Source organism: Canis lupus, chromosome 9, assembly GCF_003254725.2.
Source record: "Canis lupus dingo isolate Sandy chromosome 9, ASM325472v2, whole genome shotgun sequence".
Classification (NCBI taxonomy): Eukaryota; Metazoa; Chordata; class Mammalia; order Carnivora; family Canidae; genus Canis; species Canis lupus.
This window is the reverse complement of record NC_064251.1, coordinates 17211263-17237782: the sequence shown is the minus strand read 5'-3', so window position 1 is coordinate 17237782 and position 26520 is coordinate 17211263. Positions and strand designations below refer to the sequence as shown.

Genomic DNA, 26520 nt, shown 5'->3' with positions numbered 1-26520 from the left:
CCACATAAGCTTAAATATTAGCTCCTTCTCCAAATTGTCTCTCATAGAAAAGCATTACTTTATATAGGAGTCTTTACATACATCTCTTCTATTAGGAGGCAGAAATTCTGTCAATTATTTTTAATATAATTGTTTGGGGAAGACACTAGCCTAAATGACTTCAATTAGTGTTAATTTGGATATTTATAAAACTCACCTGATGAAATTGATGTAAAAAAAAAAAAGACATTAATGGACTTATCAATTATTCCTGGGGGTAGAACTTCACAGAAGTGTCAGATGAAGTAGTAAACAAGGCTTGTAAAAATTGCCTTAATCAGTATAATAAGTGGGTACTATACACATAATACTATTTTAGAGATCATTTAGATAACGAAGGAATACTTTTGATTTGGAATAAGATATACAGGGACAGCATCTTTTTTTTTTTTTTTTTTTTTTTTTAGATTTATTTATTTATTTGAGAGAGGGGGGAGAGCAGAGGGAGAGGGAGAGAAAATCCCAAGCAGGTTCCACACACAGTTTGGAGCCGGACATGGGGCTATGGGGGTGAGGTGGGGCTTGATCCCATGACCCTGAGACATGACTCAGATCACAACCTGACCTGAAACCAAGCATTGGACACCTGATGACTATGCGACCTAGGTACCCCTACAGTGACAGCATTCTAACATGGATTCAAAGGGTACCATATTTCAAATAACTTAGACTTGAAGTGTTATATTTAGGAAAATTGTGTTAGATGACCAAAAAAATGGCTTTGTTGATATCAAAGATAGATGTGAACAGTTTCAGTAAAATTGTTCTATTCAATGAAAATAGAAAAAGAGTGAAATTTCTAAATATATTTTGTGGCTTTTAAAATATGCACGTGTAATTAAATTGATAAATCAATAGGCATTTGACAATTTGATCTTCATTCAAAAAACTGGTTAGCTGAACACATTTGTTTATGAAATTTTCTTTTGGAAAACAGGAGATTATCTTCTATTTAGGTACAACATAATGTCTTGAAGACAGTGCTATGTAGTACCTGAACTGAGAGAATGAACTTTGGGGAATGAGGGTGAAGGAGAAGGTCATTGCAAATAGATAATCATTTAAGTCCTTTACGGGCTAGTGTCCTGATATAGCCCTTTTTATGTTTATGGTCTATAAAGAGAGAAAGCACTAGACAATAGTCACAAATTAATAATTACAAACTATGATAAGGGCACTATAAATAGGTTGTTAGGAGAGAGACCTATTAGGAGGGACTTGACCTGGGCCCAGGTGTCATGTTTGCAATCGAACTGCCAAAAGAGGTACTGTAAAACAGCAAAAAGAAGCAGTCTCAATGAAAAAATCAAATTGGGAAGAATGTTATGCACCTACTATGTACCAACCACAGAAGAATATAAAAGACATTCTAAAATCTTCTCTAAAAATGGTATCAGGAAAGTCCTTTTTGAGCAAATAATATTGAAGCTGAGATCTGAAGGTTGAGAAGGAAACAGTAATTTTGAGAACATTACAAGAAAACAGCATGTGCAAAGTCCCTAAGACATAGCAGAACTTGGCATTGAAATAATTGAAAGGTGGCCAGTGTGGCTGGAGTTGCGTATTAATGGGAGGCCATTATAAGAAGTTCAGTTTTCATTCTCAGTGTTTGGGGAGTCACTAAAGGATTTTCAGAAGAGGACTGACTTGATCTGAAGTAGATGTTAGATCTCTTGGCTACTATATGTGAAATGCAATGAGAGAAAGGAGGCATGAGTAAAAAGAGTTTAGTCTTAAGAGGAAAGTAACCTGGACTGAAGTGGTAGTAGTAGAGTAGGAAAGAGGTTGATATTCAAGAGATGTTTTGGAGGTAGAACATAGGAGACGGAAATTGATTGAATGGGAGAGGGTGGGGATCAAGAACAGCTGCCTGGATTTCATTTTGGTGGTGCCATTCAATAAATGTCCTCTTTTGAGAGGAGGACAAATCTGAAGGACAATCTGTTTTCAACAAAATGAGTTAGAGATATTTGTGAATCAACCAGTAAAACGTGGAGACATAATCTCTGATCTTTTGAGGGGTCTATCTAATCTTGTTGGGAAGATAAGAATGTTTAATAGGAACAATTGGATAATGTTACAAGTCAGTATGTATTTGGTTGTACAGATACTAATACAGAAATTTAGGAAGAAGATCCTTGTAGACTAGAAAAATGGGAAGTGTTTCTTGATGGAAAGTTTTAGAAGATGGGAAGGGTTTGAAGTGGTAAAGAAGAGAAAGAATGTTTTTGGTATGGAATAGTATGAGCAAAAGCCCAAATTTGAGAATGATGTTTAGGAACAGCAACAGTAAAAAATGATAAAATATCATAGCCTTGGTTAGAATGGGAATTGAGAGTAAGAAGAGAGAACGTTTTGCTAGTCAGGTAGAATCAGATTATGTGGGACTTAATATCCAGGTTGAGTGGTTTAAGGTATTAGTAATAAATAGCCATTCGAAGTTTTGAACAGAAGAATATGTAATGAAAGCACTGCTTTGGGAAAATTAATCTGGTGCTATTGGGAAGGAGGGACAAGATAAGAGTTAGGGAGACATACAGATGAGTAAAATAACCTAGTTACATGGTAATGTATACCAGGGTTTCTTATTCTTGGCACTGTTGATATTTGGGGACAAGCTAATTTTTTGTTGGGGGGAACTCTATCCTATGTATTGTAGAGTGTTGTGCAACATCCCTGGCCTCTACCGACTAGTGCCTCCATTTGTGACTACCAAAAACAGTACCCCACAGACATTGCTAAATATCCCTTGGGGGGGCAAAATCACCCAGACAGAGAGCCACGAATGGAGACCTAAACTAAATTAGAATTCTAGAAATTAGATTGTAACGTATAACAGGAAAATTCCACAGTGATATTTTTTTCCTTATACCTTCTTATATTGTCTGAAGCTTTTATTACCCGTTTCTCTTATGGTCCAAAGAAAGGGCAGCTATTTTCTTTTGACAAAAACAAGAATAAAACAAAATAATTTATATGGTCACATTTAAGTGTGAATTAGTTGTACAATTTACAGAGGTTTGTTTACATTTTAAATAATACTACATGTTTAAGAAGAGCGAAGAAGGAACTTTGCCATTTCATTTCATTTTGTTGTTGTTTTAAATATTTTTATTTACTTGAGAGAGAGAGAGAGCACAAACAGGGGAGGAGCAGAGGAAGACGGAGAAGCAGACTACTGGCTGAGCAGGCAGCCTGACACAGGGCCTGATCCCAGGACCCCAGGATCATAAAACCTGAGCCAAAGGCAGATGCTTAAACAGCTGAGCCACCCACGTGCCCCTATTTCATTTTATGTTGTCATCTTCTAAATTATTGCAACCTAGGGCTAACCCATTCATTTAATCAATAGGAATTCTCTTTTAAACTTTTTTTTCTTTTTTTGAGAATTGGGGCAATGTTGCTGTTTGTCTTCATGACTTTTGGTAGCATTTTATCCATCTGGCTTTAATTTGTAGAACTCCTGAGGTGGTGCACTGAATGATATGCTTTTAGGGGCAGGAGTTGAGCAGAAGTAGATAACTAGCCAAGAGGCTGATCTTAGCCCTGCTCTTCATAAGCTACCAATCTGTAGTGCCTTAGAAAATAGTCCATTTCCCTTCCTCCCAGAGACACCATCACTGAGGAACCTAGAGGTGCCTGAGCAGAGTAGTAGTGGACGCCATAGGTAGAGTTTGAGTTGACTGCCTTTACTATCGCTTTCTGACCCTCTTAAGAATTGGTAATAAAGGAATGATATTCTTCTGAGCGAAGCTTGATTTTTATATCAGAAATGACTAGAACCTTTTATCATGATACTTTTTCTCCTTCATTTCTTTAATTTTAAAAAGGAAAACATTTCAAAAGTTCTAGGATTTTATGGCAATTGTATATATGTCAAGTTTTTCTGGTAATCAATTGTAGTTAGCTCGTGAATCATTTGAGCTTTTAGCTTATATGTTAACAAAATAAACAATTGTGGCAGATATGCTGGGAGATGTTACAGTAATGGAAACTAGATTTTTTGAATTTGTTTATATTGGGAGACAGGAAAAGATGATTTTAAGTGTCTACTATTTGCTAGGAGCAGTATCTATGTATCATGTCATTTAAACCATGCAAGTCCAAGAAATAGAGCTCTAGATGAGAAAATTGAGGCAAAGAAAAGTTAAATAATTCCCTCCAAATCACACTCTTGGAAGTGCTGGCCCACAAATTAGCACACATGCCTACAAAATTAAATCCTGGGTATATTCTTTCTACTCACTATATTCTTTCATTTACAACAAAATTTAACAAGTAGGTTCTTAGGAAATCCCCATTATTTTAGAAAGGAGTAATTAGGTGGTAGTTATTTGCATTACAAAAGAATAATTCTATATATTACAGAGTTCTTTCAATAGAGATTTGCAGAGATCCTTAACCGTTGGACTTTGAGTTGACCCTTGAACAATGCAGGAGTTAGAGGCACTGACCCTCATGTAGTTGAAAATCTGAGTATAACTTTTGCCTCCTCAAAAAGTTAACTCTTAATAGTCTGCTCTTGCCCAGAAGCTTTGCCAATAACAGTTGATTAACACATTATGTATTATATACTGCATTCTTATAATAAAGTAAGCTAAAGTAAAGAAAGCGTTATTAAGAAAGTCATAAGGAAGAGAAGATGCCTTTATGGTAGTGTACTGTATTTATTGAAAAAGATCCACATATAAGTGAACCTGTGTAGTTCAAACCCATGTTGTTCAAGGGTGAATTGCATGAGAATAAAGAGAAACTTAAGACTAACCTAAGATGCTAAGAGTAGGAGAACTGGCAGAAATCAAAGATCAATTTTTATTCATTCAGTTTACATTGGTTAAGCACTTGCTATAAAAGTACATAATAGACGCTGGGAATCTAATAAATGAACAAAACCAGATGTAGTTCCTACCTTTCTGGAGTTTATATTATAGTGAGGAAGACATTACTCAAATAGTCTCCTGAATAAAAGTAAAATTACATCAGTGAGAAGTATTACAAAGGAAAGGTACTTGATGCTTTTGGAGTGTATAATAAGGATACCTGGCCTCATCAGATATCCCGAAAAAAGTGTTCCCTGAGAAAAAAGTCCAAAGAATGAATCAAATTTGCATAATTTGGAGGAAGAGAGGAATGTGCCAGGTAAAGTGACTATGTGTTTGTTTAAAGGACCTGTGGCAGAAAGGTAACATAGCAGGTTTGAGGAGTTGAAAGAAGGTCATTGTGCTAACACAGAGAGCATAAGAGAATATGATACAAAGTGAATTGGAGAGATAAGCATGGACTATATACCATCCGCCCTGGTTTGGTGTTTTGGATTTTTATTGTTAAGGACAATGAGAAGACAGTGAAAGATCTCAAGCAAAGGAATAATATAATCAGATCCAATTTGTGGAAAGCTCAGAGGGAGAGAATGGATCATAATGTGGAAAAGAATTCAGTGATGACGAATAAGACACAAATTAATCCAGGGGAAAAAATGGTCTGCCTTAGAAAGTAAATATTTATTTTCTTCCTTTCATTATTATTATAGATGCCTAATTTAAATGAATATTCTTTTGAAAGATACTTCTATGAGTGGTTCCAGAACCCTAGGTCATGTATGTCTGGTAGAACAGCAGAGGGACAGATAACGTTCTTACAGGGGTTTAGAATTCAGCCAAGTACTTTGCTGGGTTTATCTCAAAGGTAGTGTTTTTATCTTATTTTACTGATGATTAAAACTGAACCTCTTTGTCATCGGATTAGTGTCAGAGGGTTAGGATGAGGTTTAGGGTTCGTTTGCTGTGAGTTGGAGTTGGAGATTATATTAAACATTCAAGAAATTGTTGAGTCAAATTAAATTTTGAATATCCATTAGTCTTTTGTTTTCTGAATGACTTTCACGTTATTCTCAGTGCAAATGTTGAAGTTCTCTAAGGAAAACATTGTTTATCACGTTACCTTTTATCTATGTCTTTTCTGTGTCATAGTACAGAGGAGATATAGGCCAGATAGCAGAGATTCTCTAGTATATTTACAACCTAGTTACATTTACTCCTTGCCAGCACCATGTATTTTTTGTTCTAAAGTTCATCTTTCCAATTGTTTGATTAAAAAAACAAAAGCACAGGGGTACCTGGCTGGCTCAGTCAGTAGAGCATGTGACTCTTGATTTCAGGGCTGAGAGTTTGAAACCCATGTTGGGTGTAGAGATTGCTTAAATAAATAAACTTAAAAGCACAGTGGCCACAATGACAGTGACCAAATAGATGCCTATGGCATAATACCTGGCTTGTTCATAATTTGAAAATCCAATATATTGGCCTTGTACAGCTCCCCTGAAAACCTTGATTCTCTCACGTTCATTTTTAAAGATTATGAGGGAGAGAGTATGCGAGTGAGCAAGTGAGTGTGGGGTGGGGTGAGTGGGAGAGGGAGAGAATCTCAAGCAGACTCCCAGCTGAGCACCTGGCCTGATACAGGGGCTCCATCTCATGACCCTGAGATCATGACCTGAGATGAAATCAAGAGTTGGATGCTTAATGGACTGAACCACCGAGGAACCCCGTGTTTTTTATCAGGGTTTTGTTTTTTATGTTTTTACTGTCATCAGGATCATATAGCAAACAAAATAGATGTTCATTAAATGTTTACTGAATGGATAAAGAATATGCTCCAGAAGGGGTAGGCATATTGAGAAAGATGATAAGGCAAATGATCTGATGGTATACTTGGAAGTATGCAACATGATCTAGGTTGCTATTAACCAGAAAAATCTGAATATCTTCCAGGTATTAATAGGTCACATAATTAAGAAATTTTGTTGCCCTGAAACCTAATTTATTTCAACCCCTTTGTCAGACTAACTGGTATCTCCTTACCAGATTCTTGCTTCTTTGCTTTTTAATGTTTAGCTTATTTCTGTCAAGGAAGAAACAGCTAGATGTTATTTTGTACTATTTTATATTGTCAACATTAATGTTACCTTTTATTCATATTAGTAAAAGTTGATTATATTAAGAATGTCTTACCTTATGTGTTTTTTTTGTTTTTGTTTTTGTTTTTTCATGAGAGACACACAGAGAGAGGAAGAGACATAGGCAGAGGGAGAAGCAGGTTCCCTTCAGAGACCCCGGGGATCATGCCCCCAGCCAAAGGCAGATGCTCAACTCCTGAGCCACCCAGGTGTCCCATTACCTTTTGTTTTATCTCCAGATTGGGTTTCTAAAAATTTATATTTCAGTAAGTGGAAAATGGATTCAGGGCTCCAAAACAAATACTCATTCTACAAACATTTATGGAGCATGCACTATATTTAAAGGCAGTTATCTAGGAAAACTAGAGAAATAACTAGTTAAGTAGTATAACCAGGGAATTATAGAGAAAAATAGAATCTGGCTTTTTTTCCTCAAGAAGTTGCAACTTAGTAATATAACCAAATCTAATGAACAGCCTGATATTTCTTTCTTTCTTTCTTTTTTTTTTTTTGAAAGAGAGAGGACATGTGCTCATGAGCCAGGGGCAGGGGTGGCAAGGAGAGGGAGAAAGAATCTTAAGCAGGCTCCATGCTCAGTGTAGGGCTCGATCTCACGGCATTGAGATCATGACCTGAGCCAAAATCAAGAGTTGGATGCTTACCTGAGCCACCCAGACCTTCACAGCCTGATATTTTTTAAAAGTATAAACAAAGTTGTCTAGGACCTCAAAGGACAGAGTAATTAATATTGCAAGGGATAGATCAGTAAAGGCTTCATGGAAAGACAGAGGAACATGTAAGGTGAATTTTGAAGAAAGGATAACTAAAATTTCAGGAGATAGAAGTTAAAGACAAAGTATAACCCAAATAGGCAAAGTCTCTGCAGTATGAAAATACAGTGAATGTTTAGGGACTGGTTCTAGACCATGGGCAGCTTTGGTGAGTTGTGAAAACAGCTGAAAAGTGGAGATGGGATTTGAATAGTTTACTAAGGAGTTTGTGCTTTATTGTGTAGATATTTTCTAAACTCTGTGGAGCTATCCAAGAGGAATCATTAGAAGGCTTTGATCAGGGAGGAAGACATGATGATTATAATGATGGCACAGCTAAAATTTATTGAGTAATTATTAGGTATGTGATAAGAACCATTATGTACTTTACTGGACTCTTATGTTTTAAATGAAGAGAGTAGGACTTGAGACATTGTTACTTGCCCAAGACACAGAACTAGTAAGTCATGGAACATGGATTTGAACCCACATCTTTCAACTGTCATCTTCTGTTTAGCAGTGATGATATTTATGTTTAAGGAATGTAATTCTGGGATAGGGTAGATTACCTTACAGCTAATAGGTAGGAAGAGCAGGAAGCTAAGAGTTTATTTATTTTGGGAGTTTTTTTTAAAAAAATTATTTATTTGAGAGAACGAGATAGCACAAGCAGGGGAAGTGGCAGAGGGAGATGCAGACCCCCTGCTGAGCAAGGTGCCGACAAGAGGCTGGACCAACTGAGCAACCCAGGCTCCCTGACTCTATGAGTTTAAAGAGATTATTATGGAATGGGAGTAGAAAAGGGAGGATGGATTCTAGATACCATTCTTTTTTTTTTTTTTTTTTTGGTTTGTTTTTTAAGATTTTATTTATCTGAGAGAGAGAGAGCGAGAGCACAAACATGGAGAGCAGCAGGCAAGGGTGAAGCCAACTCCCGGCTGAGCAGGGAGCCTGATGTGGGGCTCCATCCCAGGACCTGGAATCATGACCTGAGCCAAAGGAGGCGCCCTCTACTGTTCTTTAGGTGCAGTTTTGTAAGTGACTGTTAGACACTAACCAGCTCTTTTGAACCATTTAAATCCATAATGTACCCAAATTGATTTACCAATACATTCATTATTTCATGTTCTTAATCCAGCATCGCTGATCTTATGTGGTAAAAAATGTTTTTGAGTTTCAAACAAAGGGCACCTCTCCTTATCCTGGCAGCAGCAGTGTTCCTCTAGGCCCTAGTACTGTAGTTTCCTATGTGCAAAAGAGAAAGTACCTTTCTAGGTCAGGAACTTGTCTCTTCTCCTTTCTTTCAAGTATCTAAATTCAATTCTATAAATATTTATTGAAACCTGTTATGTATCAAGCTTTAATCCTGTCTCCCATCAGCTAGACCAGTGATACTTAATGAACCAGGATATTCGTGAATCCCTAACACTGTACACAGATTTTTCTTTTTCTTTCTTTCTTTATTTATTTTTTTTAATTTTTTTTTTATTATTTATTTATGATAGTCACAGAGAGAGAGAGAGAGAGAGAGAGGCAGAGACATAGGCAGAGGGAGAAGCAGGCTCCATGCACCGGGAGCCTGACGTGGGATTCGATCCCGGGTCTCCAGGATCACGCCCTGGGCCAGAGGCAGGCGCTAAACCGCTGCGCCACCCAGGGATCCCTTTCTTTTTTATTTAAATTCAATTTGCTAACTTAGAGTATAACACCCAGTGCTCATCATATCATGTGCGCTCCTTAATGCCCATCACCCAGTTACCCTATATACCGTACCCACCTCCCCAGATTTTTACATACACACACACACAAACACACACACAAACACACACACATACATACATACACATGTTGTTTTTTTTTTTTTTTTTCTGGAAAAGAGGTCCAGAGCTTCTACAAGTTTTTGCAAAAGAGTATCCTGTAAAAGGAAGGAAAACTACTTGTCTAGAAGAGTAAAAGAATGATTCTGAGCTCTGAATGCTTACCAGTGAAAAGGTTTAAAAATAAAGATATCTAAACTCAGCCCCAGCTTCCAGGGATTGTAATGTAGTGGATTTGAGGTAGAGCAATGTCAAGCAATGATACTTGATACTTCTGATCTAGACAGGAGTAACACTGAAAGGTACTTCATGAGAACAGAAGCTATTTGTTAATTACTGTAGTCTAGAAAGGGCTGGCACATAGTAGACACTCGGTAAATATTTATTGAATGAATGATTACTAGAACTCTTCAGTTCACAAAAGTTAAAAAAGATACCACCGGGCAGCCCAGGTGGCTCAGTGCTTTAGTGCCGCCTTCAGCCCAGGGCCTGATCCTGGAGACCCGAGATCAAGTCCCACGTCGGGCTCCCTGCATGGAGCCTGCTTCTCCCTCTGCCTGTGTCTCTGCCTCTCTCTCTCTCTCTCTCTCTCTCTGTCTCTCATGAATAAATAAATAAAATCTTTAAAAAAAAAAAAAGATAACACCACCCCCCACACACTGGTTTTCATTCATGGTCAGTCATGCTGCAATCGGTAAAACAATTTCCTCACACAGTAATAATATGCCTTTGTACTCTAAATAGCTAAATATCCACCACAGGCAAATGTTATTGGAAATAAAGTCAAGGAGGAGTGCCTCAGTGGCACAATTGGTTAAGTGTCCAGCTCTTGGTTTTGGCTCAAGTCATGATCTCAGGTCATGAAATCCACCTCCATGTCAGGCTCTGTGTTCAGCACAGTCCACTTGAGATTCTCTCTCCCTCTCCCTCTGCCCCTCTCACTCGTGCTCTCTCAAATAAATAAATGAATCTTAAAAAAAAAAGTCAAGAAGTGGTGAGGAGTAGGAGCCTCATCCTCAGTTAATGGTATGTGGAAGAATTATTAGCAGCAAAATGGAACAGTTTATTGGGGATTCTCGCTGTTTCAGCACAGCTTGTCTTTGGTACCTTTCTTATTTAAGCAGTTCTAATTGGGGAAAAATCCTATAGTGATCTAACAGTCCATCTTAGGATGTTAAATACCAGTCCTATTGGTATTTATGGCCTTCTCTTTTTTGTCTTCCCATCTATTTTACTTCCCAAGTAATAGAAGACCTTCCAATGACTGATGAGGTTTTTTTTAGCATAGTATATTTCAGTATTCCTTTCTATTGAGGGGCATTGTGAGATTAAATCATGTGGAAGTAAATAAGCATATATGGCAGAAATAAGCATATATGGCAACTAGCAGAGAACTGAAGTATGGTAAAATTACAATTGTATGAACCCCTTTATCTTCTGGAAATTAGGAGTAGGGGTGTTGGGAACAATCAGGCTTTGGGATAGCAAATTATCTTTATTATGAAGTTTATAAGTATCTGGAAATTCTAGGATTTGCCTTATTTAAAAGCAGGTAAGTCATATTTTATGTATGCTGTTGGAATCATCCTATAGGTTATGCCAGCTACTTCTGAAAATAGTGGAGGAGAGCAAAATGTACATTTTAGACCAAAGGAAATTTTCTTTAGAGCCCAACTAACTTGGGTGGATTGTGAAGGGAGATAGTATTTGTGATTCATTTCTATTAATATGTAGGATATTTTATTAAGTATAAGAAATGGCTTAGGGCCAAGGAAGATCATAAAGATGTAACAAACAGGAGACTTTGGAATTTGAATAATTCAAGCCTTTCTTTTAAAGCTAAGGGATATGGCCTGAAGGATTAGAAATTATTGTATTCATAACATCTTGAAATGGACATTAGATGAGACAACCTCTTTGGCTTTGGGGACTCTGTTGAGTAGTTGTTTTTAATCAGAGTAAGTCTTTTATAGATCAGTCCTTTTCAAACTTTAGTATGCATATAAATCACCTGGGGATCTTGTTAAAATGCTGATTCTGATTTAGTAGGTCTGGGGTGGGGTCTGAGATTCCATACTCCCAGAAAACTACCAGAAAATACTAGTGTTGCTGCTCCAAGGACCATATTTTGAATAGCAGTTTTAGACAATTCTTAAAGTAGTAGGAAAGGACCAGATTAAGAACACTAACATTAGAGGGAAAAAATGCTGTCTGGATTAGTATAGTTGTCTGGATTAGTATAGTTCATTCAAAATTAAATTTAAATTCCTGCCCTCTTCCTTTCCCTTGTGTCTGGCTAGAAATGGTCAGATTAGAACATCTCTGAGACCTTAGGGATCCCTGGGTGGCGCAGCGGTTTGGTGCCTGCCTTTGGCCCAGGGCGTGATCCTGGAGACCTGGGATCGAATCCCACGTCGGGCTCCCGGTGCATGGAGCCTGCTTCTCCCTCTGCCTATGTCTCTGCCTCTCTCTCTCTGTGTGTGTGACTATCATAAATAAATAAAAATTAAAAATTAAAAATTAAAAAAAAAACATCTCTGAGACCTTAAAAAATTTAGACTGTATAGACAAAAAGCTTAAACGAGAGGCTCTAGAAATCCCAAATGAAATTCATTATCAATTTTTTTCTTGAGGAAATAGAAAAATAGACCTGTGGGCTAAGTAAGTCATCAACTACTACTAGGACTTTTAATATAAAAAATTATAATTAATAATACTCATAGAAATGTTACTAAACATTTGCTTTTTCATTCAAATATTTGAGCTTTTACTATATCCATGGCATATGAATTACTTGTTATAATGTAGTCTAGCTTTACTCTTATGGTGCTAGCTAGTGGTCTTCATTAGGTAATCCCATCTTACTGGTTTTATTGTAACTATTAAATTATTCAATGAATTATGAGCTGGTATTTATGCTAGAAATAAAAAATGCTGTTGTATCACAATCAGTTGTAAGATATCTTAATATGCAAGTTTATGAAAAAATTTTAAATTTATTGGTGACTTTTATATCTTGCGATAGACTAAAGTTAAACCTGGAGAAGTTAGAAGAAACTCCGGTGGTTTAGTGCTCCTAAAAATGCTAGGCGAAACGTAAACATATGTAAACACAATATACATATACATAATGTATATGATACACTAAAAATTAGTGTTACATGGCACACTGAAACTTAAAAGAAACCTGTCTGGTTTAGTGCTGCTAAAAATGCTGGGTGAAATAGTAAGAAAAGAGAAGTCACCTAACAAAAAAATGTAGGACACATAAGGAGGCATTTGCCAGAAGACCAATAAACATGAAATAAATTACAAATGAACACAGCCTCATTGTAATACTCAGAGAAGTGCTAATTAAAGGCACTAGATAAGCATTTTACATCTATCAGACTAGTAAAAATTAAAAATTTGGGGGTACCTGATTGGCTCAGTCCGTAGAGCATGCAACTCTTGATCCCAGGGTCATGAGTTCCAGCCCTACACTGGGTATAGAGATTACTAAAAATAAATAAATAAATACACTTAAATTTTTGACAGTACGTAATGTAGATAAGGATATGGAATAATGGGAACTCATACATTTTTGGTAGGAGTATAAATTAAACAACAATTTGAAAATGATTTGCATAACCTAGTAAAGATGTACATGTGTATGAACATGAACTCAACAACCCCGTAATTTCATTCTTACATATATATCCTAATTTGGAGAGATCTTAAACAGATAACCCCAAGAGACAAATACAAGAATGTTCTTTGCAGCACTATTATAACTGGGTAGCAAGGAGATACAACCAGAAATAACCCAATGTTCACATGCTTTAAATAGATAAAATACATTTTAGTGTATTTATACAATGGAAATATATTTATTCAGCAATCAAAATGAATGAACTTCAACTGCACAGATTGAGAATGAGTTTTTAAAATACAATATTGGGTTATAAAAGCAAATCATAGTAGAATATTTAAATATGATTATATTTATTTAAAATTCAAAAACCGGGAAAACTAAACGTTGCATTGCTTAAAGATGAACATATAAATCCATAAAAATTGTGAGGAAAACCTAAAGATTAACAAAATTCAGGATGGTGGTTTCAGAAAGAGGTTTTGTGACTGATGAGCACGTAGGGAAGGGGCTTCAAATATATAGGTAATATATTATTTCTTGAGCTGGATAGTGAGCACATGGGTCTAAATGTTTTTATTTATAATTACTTAAAATGCTCTTCTACCTGATAAATACTTTATAGATATGTTTCTTAACTCTAAAAGGAAAAATATGGTGTGCCTGGGTAGCTCAGTTGGTTAAGCATCCAGCTCTTGATTTCGACCCAGGTTATGGGTCGAAACTCAAGGTCATTAAATAGCCCCCCATCAGGCTCCACACTCAGCATGGTGTCTGCTTGATATTCTCTCTCTCCCAAAATAAAATCCTTTTTAAAATAAAAATAATAGAAAAATATATTCACATAGATTAAAGGTTATTCCTATAATAGCTCTACTCATCTCTACTCCTAATATGCTTCCTTGTGTGGATGAGAATAGGGTAGCATTACAGCTGACAGATGGGGACATTTTTGTGGAGGATGACATACATTTCATGTATATCGTGAAAAATTATTTAAACCACTGTTATAAGTTTAGAGTAGTATAGTTTAGTGGAGTGGGAAGACCTATAAACAAGTAACTATAACAAAATATGAGTGCTCAACTGGAAGAGATATGCTTACCAAAAAATGGCTAGGAATCAGCCAGGAAACCTTCATGAAGTAGATGTTTATCAAGCTGGGTCTTTAGAGATAAGCAGTTTCTAAAAGGAGGTAGGTGAGGGAGCCTACATTACTCTATGGGGGAAAAGGAAGTACAAGGCACAGAGGCCGAACGGTCCATGGAGGTGTGAGTGAATAAATTTAGTTATGTTTGGAGCCAGACTGTGAAGAGTCTTGTGTAGCAAACTATGGAGTTTGCATGATGGGCACTGAGGTTTTATTACTCACACTAGGGTTGTTGATTTGTTTACTATATGCAAATCTCTGCTCGGAGTTAATTTGAAACTCTATGTTTGTGTATTTATGTTCTTTTTCCTCTACTTTCAGGCTGCTATATGGCAAGCACTAAACCACTATGCTTACCGAGATGCAGTTTTCCTTGCAGAACGACTGTATGCAGAAGGTTTGTAATCTCTTCATTTCTATAGAACCATAAATGAATAAAATATATGGAATTCTATCATTTCTTATGACATATATAACAAGATTCTGGGGATCACTTTTGTTTTTCCTTTATGATGGACACTAATTCATAAAAACTTTTTCCTGTATCTGTTACTTCCCTTATATGCTACTTTTTTTTTTTTTTTTAAAGATTTTATTTTTTTATTCATGAGAGAAACAGAGAGAGAGAGAGGGAGAGACGCAGGCTCCATGCAGGAAGCCCGATGTGGGACTTGATCCCGGGACTCTAGGATCATGCCCTGGGTCGAAGACAGGCGCCAAACCGCTGAGCCACCCAGGCGTCCCCTTATATGCTACTTTTACTAACTATAGAGTTGTTTCAGGTTTTACACTTTGGCTTGCTTAGTCATTTTCCAATCTTTAGATATTTTTTCCAGGTTTTTTGTTAGAAGAGTCTATATTCTGTGGCTAAGAGCATGAATTTAGTCTATAGTCTTGGTATAAACCCTTAATTCTGTCACTTAAATGCAGTTGTATACCTTGGGCATGTTACTTAGCAGAGAGAAGTATAATAATTTGGGGTGTTACCAACAGCATAAGACTTCCTTCTTAATCCTATCAGTATCAGTTTTGATCAATTTAATGTACTTATGCTTAATTGAGAATTATGAGATGTTTTGTCTTGCATTTTTATTACTAAGAGGGATTCTAGGTATTTTCTCAAGTGTTTGTTTTAAATTTATTCCTATTTCTCTGAGCTGTATCTTTATTGTATCTTTGCCCCAGATTGTTGCTGTTTAATCTTAATTCTGTTGGTTTTTATTATTTCAATATTTAAAGTGTTTATGTAGTTGAACTCATTAGCTTTGTCATTTATCATCTTTGTACAACTACAATAAATATATGGTTATTAGTGGTTTAAAAATGTTTTAAATTTATGATAGTATTATTTATTTAATGCTTTTTTCCTTCCCCATGTGGTATTTTACTTGGTTTTATATTTTTAAAAATGTTTTGTTCTGTCTCCAGAATTTCTCCTCTCTTCCATTAATTTTCTATTTTTAACCCGATATCATACCATTTTTAGTTAATACTTTATATTGTATTTTAATATTTCATAAGGCCTATCTTCCATCATTTTTTTCTTTCCAATTCATTCTTTTTGATAAGAAGTCTTTATGTTTTCTTATCCTTCATTTTTCTATGTGTATTTTATTACTGCTTTGAAATTTTACAGAGATTTTGATCAGTGCTGACCTATAGCCATATAATTCTCTAAATTAATTATTTACATCTTACTATAGATAGCCTTTCCAATCAGAAACAGTGCTGCCTTCTTTTTACTCAGGTGTTTGTTTAATTCAATTTTTCTACTTTTTGTGACCTTTCCATTGAATTACTTGGAAAGAAAAGTTTTTGTAGTTATAGATGAGCTTTATTTTCATGTTTTGCGTGTTCTTGTATGAATTGCTAGTGTAACCTTTATGGTTAATTGTATGATTTTGCTCTTGTAGTAAGTGCTTAGTAATCTAACTGCAAGCATAAGAAGGTAGGTATTAGGGGTTTACCAAGCATATGTCACAAGAAAGGACAAGGGTTAAGAACAATATAGACAAGATGTGGGACCAGGAATGTAAACATATAGTAAAGTTAACACAGAAGGTGATTGGTAAGTAAGAGATAGAGAAGTGCCAGAGGTCTAGATGAGGTTGAATTGAAAGATATATGGGAATAACATGGGAGCGGAAGACCATGAACCAACCAGTTGCAAAATTCTTTCATTAATGAAGCAGAATGTCCTGAATTTAGTAGCTGAGAGTTATGAGGAAAAGGTATGAACCCAGGAGTAGGGAATTTCACAAATGACAATGAGTAATGCTTGGAAATAGTTTTGAGATGTAAAGAGGAGAGGTGCCTGGGTGGCTCAGTTGGTTAAGTATCTGCCTTGGGCTAGGGTCATGATTCCAGGGCCCTGGGATTGAGCCCCCTGTTGGGCTCCCTACTCATCAGGGAATCTGCTTCTCCCTCTCCCTCTGCTTCTGCCCCCCTATCCCCCACTCCTGCTCACTCTCTCTCAAATAAATAAATAAAATCTTTAAAAAAAAAAAAAAAAAAAAGGAGATGCAAAGCAAGGAGGAAGCCTTACTTTAACTCTGATGTAAGTGGATATGAGGGCAATAGCATACCTTTGAGAGTGCTGTCAGGTCCTTCAAGGGAGAATGAGAGTTCAGAGACAAAAGTAAGGAAGATCTGTGAAACAGGAGTCTGAGGTCCCAATGAGAAGATTTAGAAGACAGGCTTAGAAAGAAAATAATGCAATAGATTACCCTATTCTGCTCGATTATATAAAATCAAGGTTTATCATGCATAATCTACTTACATAGATTTTCATTGATAGCTATGCAACCTTCATGTTTTTGCTGTTTTATACTTTCTTTTTTGAATGTGTTTATTAAAGGATTGGCAGTTTCTGGTTTATTATAGTTAGACTCCAAAAGATTGTGAATTAGTGGTTTCAAATTAAGACGATTCGATTTTTCCCATAGAATTGGGGCAGGATTCCAGATGAATCTGCATAAAGCTGTTCAGTCCACTTTCTGCCTGTTTTTGATACAGCACTTGACACTTAGAAAGTTGCTCAGTAAGTTCAGTTTCTCTCAAACAGTTGACCTTTGAACAACATGGATTCGAACTGAGTGGGGCTATTTGTATGCACATTTTTTTCAATACAGTACTGTAAATGTATTTTCTCTTCCTTGTGACTTTTTTCTTCAAGAGAGGGTAGGGGGCAGGGAGGAACAGAGGGAGGAGAGGGAAAGAGAGAATCTAAAGCAGGCTCCATACCCAGTGCAGAGCTCACCATGGGACTCGACCACACAACCTTGAGATCATGACCTGAGCTGAATTCAAGAGTCAGGTGCTTAACTGACTGGGCCACCCAGGTGCTCCCCGCCCCCCTTATGTTTTTATTTCATGGCATTTTCTTATCTTTAGCTTACTTCATTGTAAGAATACAGTATATAACAGTATAGAACACATTAACATACAGAATATGTGTTAATCTACTGTTTGTGTTATTAGTAAGCCTTGTGGTCAACAGTAGGCTTTCAGAAGTGAAATTTTGGGGAGTCAAAATTATAGATTTTTAACTGCAGGATAGGTGCCCCTAACCCCCTCATTATTCGAAGGTAACTGTAGAACCTAATCACTGTTTAACTCTAATTTCTGTGAGGGAAGATTTTAGAATTTAAGTGCAACAGGAGCAGATACTATAATAATATAACAATGACAAGCATAACTTCTACCATTTATTGGTTTCTTACTATGTACTAGGTATTCTACATACTTAATATTAATTATTTAGTTTTCAGTACTATAGACATTGCTATTGCCATTTTAGAAATGAAGAAACTGAGACCAGTGTTCACAGGCAGTAAGTGGTAAATCTTTTTCATTACAAAGGGCAGCAAATACATGTCATTCTGATTTATGATAGACATCACTAATCTATCATACTACTTAGTCCCATTGAACCAGCCTTGGAATTCTTGTTGACACAGTTGCTGGCTGACAATAATAATTGATCAGAGTTGGTATATTAGATATAACCTGTTTGCCCTTTTGCTCAGTGGCCTCCCATGCCACTAGTGGTAGCTCCTATGTTTTAAGAAAAGACACTCAATACAGCATGAGGCTAAAGAAGTAGATGGACAGGACCCTCTGAAAGCCAAATTCTTGAAATAATTTCTCAATTTCACTAGTTCCTGTCTCTCTCCTAAGAGTTGCATAGTTAGCCTACCTAGACTGTGGTGTAGACAAAATGGTCTAAGAGAGACTGTCAACTCACATGTTCATTTGCTCTTAGGTAAGAAGTTATTCTGAGCCTAATGTTCCTCATCTTTAAATTAGGAAGAAGAATATCTATTTAACAAGATAGTTTTCAGCACTAACTATAGTAATCAGCTGTAGTTTCTGGCACGTAGGAAGTCTTTTACAAGTTCCTCTCCGCTAGCATATTCTAATACAGTGGCTTGTCAGATTTTTTTTTTTAACTTGTATATGATGCACTCTGATATTTTCTATTTGAGTGTTTGTTGATGTTGTTGTTGTTTTAATGCAGGTTGATATCCACTAAATTGATTTCACAATCCACAGTGAATTGAGACTTGCTGTTTGGAAAAACTGTCCTAATCTTATCATTTCCCTTCATATCCCCTTCTGCCATTGTAAGCACCTATTTTTCCTTCCCACTCCCAATACCTGATCTCCTTGACCTAGGTTTTTCTCCATTGCTAATTGATTAACTGCTGGACAGAATATAGATTCAGCTTTTCCCCTTGCACTAATAGATAGCATATAGTACCTCTAAAATTTTTTAAGGTTTTTAATTGTAATATATATATATTTAGCTGTTGGGAATAAATAGAAATGGGTGGTTAGGAACAAACAGAAACAGCCTTAGACTATATGGGCAAAGAATACATTAATACAATTAATATGATAGGTCCTTGGAGCGAGATGATTTATTTTTGTTTAGAAAACTAACCAGATGTAAGTTTGTGTGCATTTTATCTTATAAGGATATGCCTAGGACCTCTGGGAAAAGATGAAAAATTGCTATTTATGAGAACATATGGGGTTGGCAATTTTATGTAACTGGTGAAAAGCAGGGAAAAAAGTAGCTGAAGAAATTGTGTCAACATGTGTTCCCTAAGTTATCTTGAGGGTCCTTGTGCAAAGCTCACAGTTGCTTGAAATCTAGTATTCTCTCTCTCAATGTAGATTTTGTATCCTACACTACAAAATGTTTAAGTATAAATACATTTTATGTTATCATAAAATAGTTCTCTACCTGTCTTAATGATTAATGGGCCAGATGTAGAAATTGCACTGGGTATGTTGATTTCAGTAAATTGGGCTTAGTTGAAGAGAAGTGAACCAGAGTAAAAGGTTCAGCATCTGTTTCTCTTCTCTGTCTTAGCTGTGATATTGAGAGCCCAAACTCACAGAAATATGTGACTACAAATGGCAACATTTAATAAAAAATTATTTACCAATTTATGTTAAGGTCATTATTAAGTGGAAATATCCAGAATGCTGCTAATGATGTGGTTTCATTTTTAGGTCATTATTGGAGAATTTAATACATATATCTAGTCTAAAAATTCTGTCAGCTTGTTATATTGGGAGAGGGGGAGCCTCCAAAAGGATATCTGGCCCATTGGCTTAGCTAACCTTTACCAGCATAGTTAAATGCTTGCCAGTGAAAAAGATGATCCTACTTAATTGTGATAGTCTTCATTTTTATAATGTGTTAGTGATTAAGACTCAAGTCTTCCCAACAAACATTTTTTAACTTGAGACTCAACTGTTTCATTGCATTAATTTAGCTGTTTCATACAAACATCACACACACCAACCTCAATGCATACAAAGTTGGATTCATAACATTCCTACACTAATCTAAGACATCTCTTACTAGAAAAGCTTCCTAATTGGTCTTCCCATATCTATCCTTCCCTGCCTCTTCTTTCCACTTCCCAAATCAACCCATTCTCCTTACTTTCTTTCTTAAAATGCTTCAGAGCTATCTGATTGCTATAAGGATGTATCCCTAAATCTTTAGACAGCTTGCAAAGCCCTGTACAATCTGGCCATCTGCTTTCTCCTTACAAATGCCCACTTTCCCCGCTTCAACACTAAAAGCCTTTCTAAGCCTTCCTTCACCCCTCTTACCTATTTACTCTATGCCTGGCCTCAAGGTATTTTAAACCGTTATTAATCCTGTCATATACAACAAATATAAAACGAGTTAGTACTGAAATTTAGGGTGTAAACAACTGCAGAGAAAAAAAGTGGGAATAATATTAAAATACTCATGTTGTACATGTAAATGAGGTATTTAACAATAGAAATGACTCTAAAGGATGGAATGCATCATGTGGCATCTGAAAAGCACAGCACCCAGACAATTGAAATCCTTCAGCAAAAGAAACGTTAGTGATGAAATGGAAGTATTTGAGCTTGTAGCTCAGTGCCGTGTACGTATAACCCACATTACTATCAAATGACTACTCAGGTATTGTCAATTAAGGAGAAACCCGAAGATAATTTGATAATAGCACATACAGCTCTTACTATGGGTCAAGTACTATCTCAGTACTCTTTATGTTAATTCATTGAATCCTAGTAGCACCCTTAGAAAATCAGTATCTCTTATGTCCTTATTTTACAGATGAAAAACTTGAGAGACTAAGAAACTAACTTGCCATAAGTTATGAAGCTAATAAGTGGTGGTGCTGGAATCTGAGCCCAAGCAGTCTAGAGTCCATAGTTCTAACACATGTGTTGTACTGCCTATCCTTGATTTAAGAACTTAAAAAAGATAATCAAGATGAAAAGTGGGGCATCTGGGTGGCTCAGTTGGTTAAGCCTCTGCCTTCAGCTCAGGTCATGATCCCAGGATCCTGGGATGTATGTAGCCCTGCATCGGGCCTCTTGGTCAGCAGGGAGTCTGCTTCTCTCTCTGCCTCTTGCTCAGCTTGTGTGCTCTCGTGCGCATGCGCTCTCTCTCTCAAATAAATAAGTGAAATCTTAAAAAAAAAATTAAGGTGAAAAGTGTGTCACAAATCATAGATGATTTCATAGATTCTATGCCCTTTGAATACTCACGACGTCAGAGTTCATGACAAGACAACAGCAGAGTACTCTAACCTCTAAGCAGTTCTGTATAGTAATTGTAGAGTTTATCAAGACTAGAGAATCCTCATTCATCAGACTTTTAAGTCTTGCCAAAACTAGTCCGTTTTGGAAAAGGCTGCTCATTTACATTGTAAGTCAACATGAAGAAGAGGTGTCTTCTCTGCTTTGAAAGCACTGAGGGACTAATTCACCTTCCTATTTGATGGAAATGTATCTGGAGGATGCAAGCCTAAACCCCCTTAATTATTTTGGACTTCTATAAAATGACCTTTCAATTTTTGAAGCCTAATCTGTAAGAAGAGGAGCTTCAGTACTGTTCTACAACTTCTTTTTTGTTTTTGCTTTTTTCACTTAACAATGCATTCTGGAAATCTTTCTGTGACTTTTTTTCTTCTTTTGACAACTCGAGAGTGTTCCATCATATGGATGTACCATAATTTAACTAGTACATGATTGATTTCTCAGTATTACATCAAGAGTGACTGTGGAGTCCATGTTGACTTTATTTCTGGTTATAAAATATATTATGGACCATATAATTCCCAATCACATATTTCAATTTAAGGCTCTAAGTGAAGGATGGTAAATAAATGTCATGCAGACATCTATAACTATTTCTAGGTCATCCTGTTACTTTGATCTCTGCACACTTAACTAGCTAAGCCATGATCAGCCTTAGAAGTTTTTTTAATTTAGCACCTGAGGCAGCCACTGTCAATCAATGGAGTTACTGTTCAGATGAAATCTCTTTGTTAATAGTGTATGCTTTTTAGCTTTATTATAACACACTACAACTGGTTCAGTGTTTTGGACTGTTGAGTTATTTCTGAGGAGCCTCAAAAACCACCCAGGTCTCTCCAAGTCTTTCATAGCCCTTCAAGTGGTTCTGGATTTACTTCAATATCTTACACTTTCATTAACCTTAAGGTGTGCTTAAACTTCCAATCCATATTCCCATCTGAACTGGTAGATTTTAAGTTATTACACTTCAAAAAGGTAATTACAGTATGGCACTAAAATCACAGACAGAATATTTGGTATCTTTATGTTATATGGAATTTTTCTGCAGTGAAAATAGACCTAAACGGGGATGCCTGGGGTGGCTCAGTGGTTGAGCGTCTACCTTCGGCTCAGGTTGTGATCCTGGGGTCCTGGGATCGAGTCCTGCACTGGGCTCCCCATAGGGAGCCTGCTTCTCCTCCTGCCTATGTCTCTGCCTCTCTATGTCTCTCATGAATAAATAAAATCTTAAAAAAAAAAAAAGAAAATGGACCTAAACATAATCAAATATTTATAAGCAAAATATTTGATAAAACATTTGATAAAGCATTGTTAAAAGTAAAACTAGTTTTGGGGAGCCATTTTTGTTGGCGTAATCAGTAGTTTTTAAAAACTCATAAGTGAGGGGCACCTGGGTGGCTCGGTGCTTGAGCATCTGCCTTTGGCTTGGGTCATGATCCTGGGGTCCTGGGATCAAGTCCCACATCAAGTCTCCCTCTGCCTATGTCTCTGACTCTCTGTGTGTCTCTCATGAATAAATGAATAAAATATTTTAAAAAAACTTATAAGTCAAACCAGGCCTTTGCAAAATCAAGAAGAAATCACACTTTCTATTTTATGTGAATTAGCACTTAGAGTTCAGTGAAATTAAGAATTTGTTCTCACTGCAATAGAGCTTCCTGTTCATTTTTTTTTTGCTTCTGATGCCCTACTACTATGTACATTCCATTAACATGTTGCCAGATTTTCTTATCATTTACTACATATCATTCATTGCATATTTCTTTTGTACTAGGGTTTCATGAAAAAGACCAGAGAAGAAAGGTTTTGTTAGTTTTTGCTTGCATGTATATATGACCCAAAAGAACCTTTGTAAGAGTAAACTTTCAAATTACCTTTTTTTATCCTGAACTTTGAGTGAAGTCAACTTTTTAAGAAAATGTGACAAGTTTATCTTGTCCGCTAGAGTAGTGATTCTCAAACTTCAGTGTGCATCAGAATTGCCTGAAGGGTTTGTTACAACACAGATTGGTAGTACCCATTCCCAGAATTATTGACTTAGTGTCTCTAACATGAAGCTAAGAGTTTCTGTTTCTAACAAGCTCCCAAGTCATGCTGATGCTAGTAGAGGGACCACACTTTAGAACCACTGGTTTAGAACATTCCTCAACCCAACTGAGATTATCATATAACCCATTTTTAGAAGCACAGATTTGTGATTTGTCTTCTTTCTTTCTCCTTTGTTGTTTCCTCTAAGGATTCTTACCTAGATTGGTTGGGAGCTTGCAATGATAGAAGTGAGGTGATGGTCAGTTTGGGAGACAGTAAATAAGGGGGGGAAATGCCACATTTCATTAATTTCCTAAATGAAGCCTAGGGAACAAATTGAATAATTCTGCTCTTGCCATTGCAGGCCAGTGTAATAATTGTCACTGTAGAAGTGTTAAGTTTGTCAATTGAGTGTTTAAGTGTTGTGGGTATTCACAATTTAGAATTTTTCTTTTGTCTTAAATTATCTTGAATATAATTTAGTGTATATTTGGTGTTACAAATAAGTGTGTGTTTTTAAAAATCTGGTCCTTTTTTAATTTAGAAAATAATTTCAGATTGGTAATTAGCTTTATAATCCTGAGTTTTCCTCTCATGAAATTTAACTTCTTTTCTCTCAAAGAGTCTATTAGAAAAATATTAGCAAAAAGAAAGACAGTTTAGTAGTATTCTATTTAAAGGTAGGTGTGGGTGTGTAGGTGTGTGCAGAAGCACATGCTTTTCTTAAGGATTTATAGAAAATACAATGACTGTCTTCATTGTATTATTTCCTTGGTTATTTGTAAGAAGGTAATCAGAACTTGGGGAGCTAAGATTTCTATCAGTAAAGTATTTCTCAATTCAAATTTGGATTAATAAATGATTGTTTTATATTAAATAACATGACTAATTTTTTGTTGCTAAACTTGTTTATTACCAGATAAACAGTGATTACCTTTCAACATACTGAATAATAGCCATTTTTTTTCATATGTGCTCTTAGTACACTCAGAGGAAGCCTTGTTTTTATTGGCAACCTGTTATTACCGCTCAGGAAAGGCATATAAAGCATATAGACTCTTGAAAGGACACAGTTGTACTACACCGCAGTGTAAATACCTGCTTGCAAAATGTTGTGTTGATCTCAGCAAGTAAGTTTTTAAATCTTTTCTATCTAATTTTGTTTACTTACACTGTAGAATTTTGGATAAAATCCTTTTGATAGATTAAACTCTGACTCCCTTTCTCCCCTCTTATTTGGTAGTAGAGATTTGTCTGTTTCAATAACTTAAAATGTTTATACTGTTGCCTATGGCATTATCATTTTTGTTATGGAGCGATTTCATTGTTATGGTAATAAATATTAGAATTTAACTCTGAAGAAACTTAAGTTATAACTGATTACTAGCATTTTCCAGAATTATCTGAAGTATTATTTCCTTTCTTTGCTTTCAAATGGAATAAGCCTGAAAACCTCTTTACCTGTTCACCTGAGATTAACACTTCGTTGTGTCTAAGTAGCTGTATAATTATTTGCCTTTCAAGATCATTCTATTTGGGAACCACTACTCCTATCCCTTTGAAGCAAGGGGGCAGATTCAAGAGAACACTTACTTTGAACATTACTGTTAAATCAAGTCAGCTGTCCCTATTCTGAATCTGGAGGCAGCTATAGATGTAGGTAGTTATCTTATATTAAACTCTTCTGTGCTGAAAGAGATGGAATAATTGTAAAAGGCTGTAAGTGAATTTAGTTTGTAGTTTTATAGTGAGAGGACACAAATAAGCCTAATGAGGTCTTCCCAGACTAATAATAACTATTGTATTTGTCTATTGTCTAATTGATGACTTTTTAAGTTAAAGCTAGCTAAAATATTTATAAAATTTCTGAAACATTTGTTACTGAATTATTTTTACTCCAAAGGTTCTAATGTTAAATTCTTAAAAATTTTATTTAATTAGCTAGTTTCTTAAGTCAGTTCTTAACCTTAGACATTCTTACCTATTCACAAGTAGTCATGGTTTTTTAAAAGTCCCACTGACAGTAAAAGAACTGTAGATATCACCTTTTGTGTTTAGGATATGCTGTGTAAACTTACATGAGGGTTTTCCACATGATGTTTGAAAAAAACTTTAGAACAGAAACCATTACAAACTCTGATATGCTAAAAACATATAGAGAAGTCAGGTCTTTTTTTTTTTTTTGCCTTGGGTAACACTTGTGATTTTCTATATCAAGAAAACATAATTGACAAATATAAACCTAAAAATGAGACCATTAAGTATGCAGTTTTTAGTTAAAATCTGTTAGTCTTGTTTAATTTGCTTGCCAATTCCTATTTCAAGAAATTATAGAACTAAAAAGGACCACCACATCTGTTAATGAAGAACCATCCACATTTTCCCCCTGTATAATGGCCTTCCATTTCTTTGGATATGAGTAATACGTGTATGTTGCTCAGACTACATTTGTACATACAGAGACTAAATTTATCTGGTTCTGTTTTTAAAGGCAAGACTGGAATTTTAAGATCATAAATTTCCAGTCTCCAAATTATTCTAAATACATAGTTGTTGCTGTTCTAAAGGTGCCATGGACTTTTTACTTTATCTGTTTCCATATTAGGAAGTACATTGATAATAAAGAATGTCTTTACACACAGTACTTTTTATACTGACATTTGTTAATCTGTAAATTTGTGTTTTAAAGGCTTGCAGAAGGGGAACAGATCTTATCTGGTGGAGTGTTTAATAAGCAGAAAAGCCATGATGATATTGTTACTGAGTTTGGTGATTCAGCTTGCTTTACTCTTTCGTTGTTGGGACATGTATATTGGTAAGTAAGAACGAATCAAATTACCTGAAGATTGTTTCTAGTACTAGGTCTTTGTGGTTTAAAAAAACTTATATTATCCATGTTTATCAAACAGCACTTGGCTGAAGAGTACACCAGTCTTTTAGTTCTTTGACCTTGTTAAAACTATAAAGTAGTAAGGCTGCCTGGGTAGCTCAGCAGTTGGGCACCTGCC

The 26520-nt window shown here is 35.9% G+C and overlaps 1 protein-coding gene across 14 annotated transcripts in view; it reads left to right on the top strand.

Annotated features, from left to right (window-relative positions):
• CDC27 (cell division cycle 27) overlaps positions 1 to 26520 on the top strand; it is a 70566-nt gene that overhangs the window by 2420 nt on the left and 41626 nt on the right. For 11 of the 14 annotated variants that reach the window (XR_003131813.3, XM_025436549.3, XM_025436552.3 and 8 more), the window contains exons 2-4: positions 14684 to 14759; positions 24495 to 24642; positions 26202 to 26327. Coding sequence is in view for 13 of the 14 variants with exons in the window: in XM_025436549.3 (XP_025292334.1) it covers positions 14684 to 14759; positions 24495 to 24642; positions 26202 to 26327 (350 nt within the window). In the remaining variant the exon portion in view is untranslated. The remainder of the gene's footprint in view (positions 1 to 14683; positions 14760 to 24494; positions 24643 to 26201; positions 26328 to 26520) is intronic. The other 3 variants (XM_025436554.3, XM_025436550.3, XM_025436553.3) reach the window with 1 other exon arrangement.